Genomic DNA, 13,002 nt, shown 5'->3' with positions numbered 1-13,002 from the left:
TGGATCTATGAGCTAAAAGAACATTGAGATCAAGTTGATCACATCCCATGCCTTGATAAATTATTTCTTTCATAATGGCGGTTGTATTATGGCAGTAGCAACATTGCTGTAGGAACTGGTCTAACTAATTCAGGACATGAGATAGTGGATAAAGTTCCTGCTGATGTGATAAAAAAGTTACATGAGCTACCTACAATTACATGAGCTACAACTGCAGTTACCTATCCTAAATAGATTGATATTTATTAAGATGCAAGTAATAGTGCTTTACCATGTGGACATTTCATCAAGGCATGTTCTTTCCACCTGGTGAACCATATAACCCAGTGCACATGCAACATTTTGTGCATCACTAGTCAGGAAGAGAAAACTGGAAACATGTGCTTTGGATTTACAGTGTTTGTGATTTGTTGTTTCTCAGCTGGTGTCTCTGCTTTGTTTAATGGGGTGGGTCATGGCATAAGGGCTTTCATGTGCCTTTCTCCAACCCTGCACTGGCCCTAGTTGCCCTTTTTATTCAAAACTGAAAGTAGATTGCTTCTAGTTTGGGAGGGATGTCATTTCAGTTCCCACCTCAGATTTACACTTTTGTCTAAACAAACCTGGCATTGAAACTATCCCAAAGTGAATTAATGACAAAGCTTCAGAAAGAGAAGCCTGTTGCTCAGAATAATAGAAAAATGTAACTTAGCATTTCTGATCTAGTCAAGGGTTGATTGAGAACAATCCCATTAAACTAAATCCCTCCTATATTTCAATTTATTTTATGCTATACAGAATTGCTGCTTCTCCACATTTAGTGCCTAGTACCGAAGTATAAACAAATGTATTTCATCTTGTAAACTTGCAATATTGAATTAAATTGTAAATAGCTACTGCATTTCTCAAGATGATAGGCCAAAATAGATAGGGCAGTGGAAGAATGTAGGGGAATTACATACATACCAATGTTAGCAATGTGTATTAGTCCAACACTCGCTTCATCTGAACTTTGATTGTTTTCAAACAGATCTTCTTGAATTCCATGTTCATCATTTATACTCTGCTCAGTTTCTCCTGTCTTTGTCATTTGATCATGTATTTCACATGGCTCTTCTTGTTTCTCTTCCATGGTACTTTTCTCCTTTCCTTCGACTGTCCATTCAGGCTGCTCAGTCTCCTCTTGTTCCTCCTGTGGGATGACATCCTGCTCCTCTTTGTTAGCATTTATTCTATCAATTGACTCGTTTCTAAGGTGGTCCACGATACTATTGCTTGTCTTGTCTTCCATTTTACTTATTTCTTGGATTATCTTTTCAGGAAGTTCTTTCTCCTGTTGTATGGCATTTTGTTCCTTTGTTTCCTCATTGATTCTTTCATTTAGTTCTTCTGTCTGATAATTTGTGATACTGTCTTGTCCTGTGATGCTTTTTATCTTTACACCGGTGATCCTTTCAGGCAGCAACTCCTCCTCCTTCTGTATGGCATTTTCATTCTTTTTGCCATTCATGTTTCCAAGTGGTTCTTCTCTCTGCTGTTCAATGATTTTACCCATTCCTTGTTCAATGCTGATTTTTTTGTCCTCTCTATTAATTTCTTCTGGCACCTGTTTCTCTTCTTCTTGTATGATGATCTGTTCTTCCTCCTCATCGCTTCTCTCAACTGGCTGTTCTGTAGTACTGTCTGTCTCTTCTTTTGTGTTGCTTTTTCTCTTTGCTCCAGTGATCATTTCAGACAATTCTTCCTGTTCGGTGGCATTTTGTAGCTTTTCAGTAGTTATGCTTCCAAATCTTTTCTTTCCCCCTTCATCTTGTTGTTGCTTTTCACTGCTTACTGTTTCCAGTAAACAAGTGACGGCTGTGCAACTGCTCCAACAAACTCTAGAAGTTTCATTTCTCCCAAGTCGTAAAAGCCTGTCCATTCGCCAAAAAGACTTTGCGTATGCTCTGTGAATCCATTCATGAGTCTTCGAGCCAAATCGCTTTCTTTTGACTCTCCTAGCAGTGAAAATATTCTCTCTTAATTTATAATCTGGTCTAAAGATGGTGCGAAATGAGTCCAGCACTTTTTTTTCAGATTGTCCGACTTCATAGGAAGAATCTCCCCGAGAAAGCTGGTCGAGTAGTAAGAGAGGAAGTTCAACTGAAGTTGTCTGAGCAGCAGAAATTCCATTGGCTCCATCAAAGAGTCCAATAAAACATGTGCCTTTCCTGTTTCCATAGTTGTCTGTCACAACAAAAACATCTTCCAAGTCTTGGTGCCAAAAGGCATTTTTGTCTTGACAAATTGCTATGGCTTTTATTAGTGGGTTGCTTACTACTTTAATTTGCACAGAACTTTGTGCAACACTCTTGATGCAAAAATACGGAGCAGTTTTAAGGGTTTCCTTAAGGAAATTAAATGAACAGTCAATTTTTTCTCTCTCTCTTTCAGGATACTTAGCAATCTTTCTCATTCTTGAGATTAGTTGCTTTCTCTGGAGGTCTATTTCCTGTATGTCTGTCGGATCCATCCATGCTCTCTGATAACCCAGTACAGCCTGAGCTTGGTGGGCTTTCTTATGATGGAAAAGATGTCTAATGTGCACTGGTTCATCGCATATGGAACAACATACTGTAATGTCAAGATGACCAACTTTTCTAAAATCAATATTAACCGCCTTTGTTAAATCTTCCTCAGCTTTGTACGGTTTAGAGTTCTGTGATCCTGTTTGATATGTCATTCTACCAAAACAAATTATATCATTAATGTGTTGAAATTAGCATTTTCTAACAAAAGCAATATTTTTCGACTTGCATTTCTCCAGTATTGGATTTTGACTTTATTTTTTCCAGTTTTCTCTATACCGTGGGAGGTCTAGGAACCTGTTATGATGGACTCCAACCGCCATCAGCCCCAACCAGCATGACCAGTGCTGAGGGACAATGGCAGCTGTAGTACAAAAACACAAACAACTACAAATTTCCCACCACTGCTGTATATAAAAATGTTTTTGTGACAGGAATTTCAAATACTTATGTCACATATATGGGTAGGGATTAAAAAACAAAGTAACACAACAAGGCTGCTTCGGCTCCCAGAAGGATTCAATTTATCCCTTTCAAAATACATTTAGAGTGAGTAACCAAAAACAATTTAAATGTAGCAAGATGTTACAGCTGCCACCTTTTTCAGTTGCTAATTATCAAGAAGTAGAAAATAACATTGTTAAGGAAGGCAGTGACAAACCTCTGAAATTGTGATGGCATCTTTATGGATGAAGGGGAAATGGCTAGAAAAGTTGTATTATACATAAGCTTTGTCAACCATGTTAATGCCTAGCAGTACAACCAAACCCACATCTACTTTTCTTCAGTGTCCTCACCAAGGAGAAACATAAAATTGTCAGTGGTCTTCATTATAACACCCCACACTATATCGTCCAGATTAGGTTGGCTTTATCAAGGATATTCCCATATTGACTACAACATCAAGAGAGAAACAGTCATTTCAAGAGAAGATCTTCCCCACAAAAGAGACGAGTTGAACAAAAATAATAAAATATTCCATTTGTAGTGAATTTCCACCTAACACCTCCTAAATACCATATTATAATTGTGTTGTTTTGCACCTTCAGGTCATTTCTGACTTACGGCGACCCTAAGCCAAACCTATCATGGGGTTTCTTTGGTAAGAGGAGGTTTGCCATTGCCTTTGGTGCTGAGAGGGTGTGATTGCCTAAGGTGGGTTTTATGGCCGAGCTGCGAGTCAAACCCTGGTCTCCAGAGTCATAACCCAACACTCAAATCACTCATCCCATTTATGAAAAGTTGCCTATCATTAGCAAAATGTGAATATTACCAAACATTCTGTTATGCTTTCCTTTCCAACAGCCACCAAATCTATGGAGACTGCTGGTAGGAGCTATTTTGAAAACACCAGTCACCTATCCTGGGTCATACCCATGTGATTCCAAATTATTCATTACTTGTACATATCTCAAGGAGACATTCACATAGGCCAGCAGGGCTTAGCTATGAGGCAAAATAGAAGGGCGGAAGGGGTGTCTTGAATCTCCCCCTTCCAACGACAGATTGGGGTCGTGGCGAACACATGCCATGGCCCCAATCCTTGAAACCGGCCAAAAATAGGAGCAGCAATGATCTACTCCTTTTTTGGCTAGGGAGAAGGCAGCTTTTCCCACCCCGCCACGGCCCCATGACAGTTTTCTGCCACTCCTGTGGCATGTATATAAACGCCATGCCACCAGAGCACCTTGAAGCTGCCCATGTCTTGGTGGCTGCCTGACTTCTGGGTGACTTCGGGGCAGCATGGAAGCGTGTGGCACAAATGCTGCACTCCCAAGGCACCCAGACAGCGGATTTAAAGGACCATCTGTTTTGACACCGCATGTTATGTGGTCTCAACCCTGGGGATTATATGTAACATCATTATCCACTTTGGAACACTATACCTTGTTCATTCTAAACTCCAACCTTAAATTTGTTGTTGTTGTGTGTCTCCAAGTCATTTTTGACTTGTGGTACCCAAAGGCAAACCTGTCATAGGTTTTTTTTAGCACGTTTCTTCAGAAGGGGTTTGCCATTGCAAACCTCAGGATGAGAAAGAGTGATTTGCTCAAAGTCACCCAGTGGGTTTTATGCTCAAGCGGGGAATTGAAGCCTGATTCCCAGATTTATAGTCCAACACTCAAACCACTACACCATGCTAGCTCTCCCTTACAGTTTATTTATTCTGAGCAGCTGAAGAAGATGAAAGCCATAACATCTTGATAGAACATTTAAGTAGTTGTAATCACTCAGAGAAAGAGAGAGAACACTACAGTATAATATAGTCATACACTGAAGCATGCATGGAAGTACAGGCTGAGTCATCCAAACTGCTTGAGAGCAGAAGTGTTTGAGATTTCAGAGTTTTTCAGATTTTGAAATATTTGCATATACATAATAGATATGTTATATTTCTTATACACCTTATATACATAGCCTGGAGGTAATTTCATACACAATATTTTTTATAAATTTTGTGTATGAAACAAAGCTTGCGCGCACTGAACCAATAGAAAATGAAGGTGCCACTTACTCATCCATCCATGTGGACAATTTTGGATTTTGATATATTTTGGAATTCAGATAAGGCAGACTCAACCTGTATATGCATTTACGTTGAACATTGATTGAGGATGCAAGACTTATGAATAATAACTACTACAACAGTTTTGTAAATCTTTAGTTTACATTGAAGTTTAAATATTTCTACAAATCACAACTCAGTGTTCTGAGTGCTATTCCAACCAGTTCTTAAAAGTTGCAGACAAAAGATTTCAGATGTACAAAAATTGGAAATAAGATTATTCTATGTAGAACATGTAAAGCACTTCACTAACAGCTCATTATATGTTTCATATATCAAAGAAACATTTTTATCATTATACTTAGGATCATAGGGTTAGTATATAATGTTTTAACATGATTTCACCATCCACAACATCTTTGCAAACTGAGGATGCAGTACATATACAGTTTTGCTGGAAACAAGCTAAGCCAAGCACTAGCTGAGTGGGGATTCACAGCAGTTCCTCTGTTTAAATTGTAGCTGTTATAAGATACCCACTATTTATACTTAATTTTGTTTCCCATTAATTACATGTGACCATAGCAAAAAGCAATCAGAGTGCAGCTAAATTTATTTTACTGCAGATATCCCCCTAATCCTTCTAGGTCTAATCTGCACTGCAGAAATAATGCAGTTTAACATCCCTTTAACTGCCATGGTTCAATGCTATGGAAATCTGGTCTTTGGAGGTTTCTGGGATATTTAGCCTGCTCTCTCAGAGAGCTCTGGTGCCACAACAAACTACAAATCCCCAAATTCCAGTAGCATTAAAGTGGTGTCAAACTGCATTAATTCTGCAGTGCAGATAAGACCCTGTCCTCATCTTTTAGTATTTCTTTAAAAGAAACAACAGAGTATGTTGAAAAGGTATGAAAGTTTTTTAAAAAGATATTAAAGAAAATATATGTATGTATATCACTTTTCCTCAGCTAATGTAAAATTGCTGTAGGGATTGGATGGCGCCTGTTATCTCTTCCAACTCTATATTTCTATGTTAATACTGATGAAATGGAAGGAATCCATGAAAGTTTGCGCCCCAAATTTCTTCTTCCCAGTTAGTTTCAAAGGCGCTACTGGATTCCATTCTGCCTTTTTGAGCTACTCTTTGAACAATATAATACTCTTAGCTTGGTGTGGATGGGTTGGTGGGTAGGTGCGGTATCTCTCACCACCTCTCAGGGATGTCATTGTGAACTCTTCACCACCAGAAAGCATCTATTTTGCAGCATGAAATATTAGTTCATAATCCCGTAAATGTAGATTATGTATGGACTGTCGGACGTCTCCAAAGGATGCCATTGTCTTCAGGGCAATCACATTGTTAACTGCTTTAGTTGGTGGTGATATTATTATGAATCTCACTAATTCCTAAGTTAGTAGCTAGCGGTATAACATGTGGCTAGAAATTCTTAGACAGCTTTAACTGTGTGAAGCATTTCATGTTTTGTCTGTCCTGAATCTACTGCCAAGTAATATTACATGGTGATCCTACATTCTGGTTATTATCAGAGTGGGAGAAAACTGTGTTTCTTTCCAGGCTTACAAACACCTACAAACCCCTAGTTGTGTTATTCAAAACTAAGGAGTGGCATAATTTTCCATTTCTCCAATAGGTCTAGTGAGATTAATTGCTATTATTATTATTGTTGTTGTTGTTGTTGTTGTTGTTATTTTATATAACACCATCAGTGTACTTGATGGAAGACCAACAACAGCAAAAACAAAAAAACCCTAGTTTCTAGCCCTCAAGTTTACAATCCATTTAAGACATGATACAAAGGGAGAAGGCATGCCAAAATGAGAAGGGTATGAACTGTACAAAGTATTGCAGATATGACCACACCATATTGTTATGTGCCTTCAAGTCCCTTCTGACTTGAGTTTTCATGGAGTTTTCTTGGCAAGATTTTTTCAGAGGAGGTTTTGCCCTTTCCCCTGAGGCTGACAGCATATCACTTGCCAAAGATAACCCAGTGGGTTTCATGGCCAAGCCGGGAATCGAACCCTGGTCTCCAGAGTCATAGTCCAGCACTCAAACCACTATACCACACTGGCTCTCACCACACCATAGATTTGCCTAAAAGTATTACTATACTGTGAATATTAACCCTCTTAAGAGTTCTTAGCATGGCATCTTCGTTGTCATCCCCACAATGATTTGACATTTTTACCTTCTCATTCAGCTGCCCACCATGATGCCACCATCCTGTTTTAGGCTTGTGACTACCAGTATAGCTACCATATGGACAGACAGACAGACAAAATTAGGATTTTTTTTTCACCCTCACACATCCCATCTACCAATGCTGTGCAGGAACCCCAGTTTTGTAAAGATGCTTTTGGAGGTCTTTGCTTTCTTGCCCTCTTCAGGGATGTTGGTTTCATCTTGAAACTTTAGTTCATCAACAAATCTGATCACCAACAAGAATCACTTTAACAGCAACAACCTTAGCACAGGTCTTTCAGAGGTTCTGTTGCTTACCTAGCAGTATGGTGAGTCTCCCATTAGATTTCTCTTGCAGGGACGAGCAACATACCTCCCCCTGGAATGTTGCAAATACTAATTGCTCTGCTGAAATCCATGGATCTTCTCCATGATCTGAAATTTGGTACAATTGAACAATCTCATTTTAAGATAGAATCAGCTGTTAGTATTGATTCAGAAAAGTAGAGGAATAACCTCTTTTTCTTTTCCCTTTGCCTCATCAAAGCTAGCAGAAGGCATCATGTGACATGTGAGTGTAATGTCCATTCTCATGGCTACACTATTAGCAGTTTTGTATGAATTGGAGACAACAAAATATATAAAGCCCACTACTGTATTATCAAAATATGCAAGGATTGGATTCCCTGACTTAACCAGGTAAAGGGATCAGCCTTTCCTCATGTCCTTGTGATGTTTGAGAATAGCACTTCCTCTATCTCCATCTCTCTTGAAAATACAGGATGGGGATATGGGAGTTGTAGTCCAAAACATCTGAAAGGCACCACTTTGGGGGAGACTGTGTTAGATGTTGCAAAGAATAGGGCAGGATGGAGAGATAGCATCATACATTTTTACCTCTCCAGTTTCCTCCTAGAAGCTAAGCATATTTTAACCCTCCTTTTGTCTTCACAACAACCCTCTAGTAGGCCCGCTGTCACCTAGTGAACTTTATGGAAGTGCAGAGGCTTGATCTGAGTATTGTCAGTTCTTAATCCTAGTTCAATGTTCATCACAAAGGCTTTTGCAACAAGAGCTTTTGAAAGGTATCCTCATATCAGCCAGTTAGTACACTCCCTGGCTTATGGAAGCTCTAGACAGCCAGTGTGGTGTAATGTTTTGAGTGTTGGACAATGACTCTAGAGACTAGGGTTCGAATCCATGCTCAGCCATGGAAACCCACTGGGTGAGCTTGGGCAAATCAAACTTTCTCATCCTCACAGGAAGGCAAAGGCAAACCCCTTCTGGAAAAAAACCTTAGCCAGAAAGCCCCATGATAGTTTCTCCTTAGGGTCACAGTAAGTAGGAAATGATGTGAAGGCACACAGCAACACACAACAGTACAAAAATGTAATTTCCAGAAGCTCTGATGGTAACATTTATTTCATATAGTTTTCCAGTAGCAAAAGACATATTCTGTTAAATAAATAGGGTTGGATCAAGATCTGCTATTCTGTGAACAGAAGGGCTTTTGATCTAGCAGAGTCCAGCTACTGACTCTAGTAGCTAGAGGACAGCAGGGGGGCAGTCCTTTTCCATTTCCCCGCATAGCCTCCAGATGCACCCCCATGTTATTCCAGAAGGTCCCCTAGCCCTTTGGAGCAAGTTTGTTGAGAAGCTGAATTGAGGAAGAGGAGAGAGAATTGCCCATATTCATCCCACTCATCCTTTTACTCACAGGTCCATCCAGTTTTTGGAATTCTGGTATGAGCAAATCGGAATGAAATCCACTCTTTGGTGAGGCACACATGTATTAAAACTTTTAATAGCAGCCACAGAGGGAAGGGGGCAATCCAGATTGGAACTGTGGTGCATGAATGTCTTGGTGAAGATTCCCCATCTCTATCCTGCAACACATAGACACCAACTGCTGTTTGATAAGGATAAAGAACCGCCATCATTGGCATCCAGTTTCCTCATACAATAAGCCAACAGTCACCATTGTCTACAAAAGTCTGCAAAGAAAAGAGGCAATGCTCTACAGAGATTATCAGCCTTGATTTTGTCACAGTGAGTCATGCACGCAAAACATCTTCCTGTTTTGTGGTAATGAGGCAGCCATTGGATATTCTACCCCTACCAGGAATACAACCAGTTTGCTAGCAATTTTTCATATTTTCATAGGGAAATACCTAAATTGTAGAAATCTATGAGTCCTCATTTACTTTGTATGTTTGAACACATTCTTACTTTTGAATCCATATTTGCCTTGAAGGCAACACCTCCCTTCTCTTGGTATTCAGGATCAATCCCTATTGTGAATCTGAGTCATCACAAGTCCTTTGAGCTTTTGTAAGTGTCTCAAGCACAGCAGAGCTGAAGACAGAGAGTGACGCCAGACAAGGCTTTTATTGGAAAATTGCACTGTTTTGATTACAGATCTTTAAGAGGGGTTCATGCATCACTGTAAACCTCTTGCACATTCCTGCTGTATGAAAGTATCTTTTTCTCTAAACAGTGGAAGAACTGAGGGGAAAAACCCCAGAAGAGGTTCCAAAATACCTTTTGATTGTTAGTGGCTTACTCTATCAGCAATATCCCACTGTCTGAATGCACCCTAATTTTATTTATTTATTGGGAAGTGTCACTATTGTCACCTTGCTCCTATTGAAATCCCAGTGTTTCTATTAAAAACACTGCATTGGTTTATCAAATAATCTGCAGGACTAGCTCAAGACATTTTGTCAACTGAGGTGAGGAACCACAAGAAGCTTCTTCTCTATGTCATGCTCATAAGCTAGATGGACTGTCTGATAAAAGTCACTTCAACACTTGCGATGGGTCAGTGTTGTCCATTGCAGCAGGTTTTAGCGGATCTGGGACAGGCTATATGGCCCAAAAAGTTTCATTCCCCAACAGATAGTAACAACTGGCAAGCTGACACCACTGTCCCAAGCCAGTGATGAGGGTTTTCCAGACAAAAGAGAACAGAAAATGAATATTATCTCATTTAGAACATTTCATTTAATTATTATATTCCAGTACATTCAAAGTTTTGAGTTTCCATGTTCCTTAAAATAGCCTACTGATTTATGGCGACCCCATTAATTTCATAGGCAAGGAATACTCAGAGGTGGTTTTATCTGTTCCTACCTCTGAAATACAGCTTACAGCTCTTAGTATTCATTGGTGGTTTCCCATCTGAATACTAGCCAGGGCTGACTCTGCTTAGCCTTCAAGATCAGATGGGATTTAGTGCCTATAGGATATTTCGATCCTCAATCAGAGCTTTACATGGACATTATTTTATTGGCTTATATGTACTAATGTAAAGAGAATATTATATATTTCTGTTGTATTTAACAACAGAATTGCTATAACTGAAGTAATCTAAAGACAGACGCACCTGGTATATCAACAGTTTAACTTTATTTTGCTGAGGTATAATTATGGTATCTTCAGCGTCACTTGCTTTCTCTCTATACAACCTTCCAGTTCCATTTGAAACAGAACTGAAAAAAATCCAAACAGATTCATTACAACTAGTTGAACATTATATTCGCTTAAAGTACAATGATGCACAGTGGGCCCTTGGGATCTGCTGGAGTTCAATTCCAGAACCCCACCCCCATGGATACCAAAATCTGTGGATGTTCAAGCCACAATGGCATAGTAAAATGGTGTTCCTAACACTATAAAACGGCAAATCCAAAGTTGGCTTTTTGGAAATATCTATCTATCTATCTATCTATCTATCTATCTATCTATCTATCTCAATATGGGTTTTTGGAACTTGTAGACCAGAATTATAACATTCTAAAGCTCAGATCTTGATTACTTATTTATAAAGCAGTAGTCAACTGACAGTCCTTGAGATGAACGTTTGGTAAAGAAAGTGGTCTCAAACTGGATTATTTCCAGGGAACCACTTTATTAAACACTGCATCCCTTGAGGAACCCAAGAGCAAGAGATAAAAGATTCTTGAAGCAGCAATAAAATAAATTTAAATAAAATAAATTTAAAATATGATGTGAATTTACAGCTCAGATTGCATTAAAAAAAAGCTTCAGCGGCAGGTTACTGATACTGAAACCCAACCACTGTGAAAATGAAAGGCATCATTACATTTTGCCAAAAAATACCAATAACTGGGGGGAAAAAAAGAAATGAAATAATTCCCTTCATTTTGCCAGAAAGTACATGATCTCATCCTCTGTTTAATAGTGTCATCAAAAAGTTAAGAAAATAAATATACTTCACTATGGTAGTGAAATAATAAAATATTTACTTCACATGTTCATATTCTTCCTCCAAGGAGCCCAGGGTACCGTATACGAGTGTTACAACCTGTAGAGTGATCTATAGGCTCAGGTCTGAAACACACTGCAGAAATAATCCATTTTGAGACCGCTTTAACTGCCCTGGCTCAATGGTAGGGAATTGTAGGAACTGTTGTTTTCTGAGACATTTAGCCTTCTCTGTCAGAGAGCTCTGGGGCCACAATAAAATACATTTCCCAAGATTTCCTAGCATTGAGCCAGGGCAGTTAAAACGCTGTTAAACTGGATTATTTCTCCAGTGTGTTTTGGACCTAAGTGTTTGGGTCTGGTTCTGTATCACCTAGTGACCATCACAGCAAAAAGGGATTCAAACTGAGTTCTCCCTGCCCAACCCAAACAGCCTAACCTCTATTTCTTCAATTAACTGATGTAGGCGACACTTTCCACCCTACATTTTAAAACTATATCCATGACAATACCTATATAATACACATTTCAGAGCAAGTATAGGTAATCTGGCACACTGCAGATGTTTGAAACTACTATCCCCATAATCGCTAAACTTTGGCCATGTTAACTAGGTCTTATGGGAGTTGGGAGTTCGAAAACATTGGCAGGCACTGGAGTTAAAGGAGTTTAGTGAAAGGAGTTTACTAACTATTAAAGATTAATAAACTACTCAGTTTTGCCATATGCAATACTATGTAGTCCTTACATACAAAATGTTAAATTATACACTTAAAAGCTTTTTTCAAAACCATGACTTAAAAAGAACACTAGACTTTTAGTACACTTTGCCTTCTCATGCTTTGTATTGCCCATTATTATGGTGAGTGAGACACATTATCTTGGCTTGTGTGTGTTGATTGCCTTCAAGTCATTTCCAACGTATGGCAAAACTAAGGTGAGCCAATCACAGGGTTTTCTTGGCAAGATTTATCACCATGCTCTGAGGTTGAGAGATTGTGACTTGCCCAAGGTCACCCAGTGGGTTTTCATGGCTGAGTGGGGATTCGAACCCTGCTCTCCAGAGTCATGGTCCAATGTGCAAACCACTATACAGTGGCTGTCTAGACTTATGGAAGTGTTATTTAAAAGACAGCAGGAATATGCCCTGTCTTCCCGTTCCATATCATGATGATTTTTAGCAACTCATCATGGGGAATTTGCACTAAGGCAGGGATTGGGGAATGTGAAGAATGTTGGATTGCAACTCCCAACAGCCCTTGCCAGAATACCCAATGATGAGGCATGATGGGAGTTGTACCTTGTGGTCCAAAGTTGTACCTTGTGGTACCACCATAATACTGTGTATGCTCTCAGTCACAACTATCCTTGCATCCCTTCCATTTTATGCTTTTTAAAACTTGGTGAAATCCTGGGGGGGGGGGAGGGGGGGACCCATACCTTTTGATTTCTAGAAAGTGATGTGTTCTTTGGGAGACATTTCTCTCTTCTGCTGGCACACACCAGCCCTGCCTGGA

General features: G+C 39.4%; 1 protein-coding gene across 2 annotated transcripts in view; it reads right to left on the bottom strand.

Annotated features, from left to right (window-relative positions):
* The window catches only part of PP2D1 (protein phosphatase 2C like domain containing 1), a 16,061-nt gene extending 3,059 nt beyond the window's left edge, over nucleotides 1-13,002 (bottom strand). The window contains exons 1-2 of one of the 2 annotated variants that reach the window (XM_089532953.1): nucleotides 12,926-13,002; nucleotides 946-2,702 (exon numbers count right to left, since the gene is read on the bottom strand). In XM_089532953.1, coding sequence (XP_089389079.1) covers nucleotides 946-2,701 — 1,756 coding nt within the window. In that variant the 5' untranslated portion in view covers nucleotide 2,702; nucleotides 12,926-13,002. Of the gene's footprint in view, nucleotides 1-945; nucleotides 2,703-7,576; nucleotides 7,594-12,925 lie in introns of those variants that run through there. The other variant, XM_089532954.1, reaches the window with a different exon arrangement.

This window comes from Sceloporus occidentalis, unplaced genomic scaffold (genome assembly GCF_023333645.1).
Source record: "Sceloporus occidentalis isolate IW3139 unplaced genomic scaffold, rSceOcc1.0.p SCAF_7, whole genome shotgun sequence".
NCBI lineage: Eukaryota > Metazoa > Chordata > Lepidosauria > Squamata > Phrynosomatidae > Sceloporus > Sceloporus occidentalis.
Note: the sequence above shows the minus strand (reverse complement) of the source record. Positions and strands in the feature narration are given on the sequence as shown.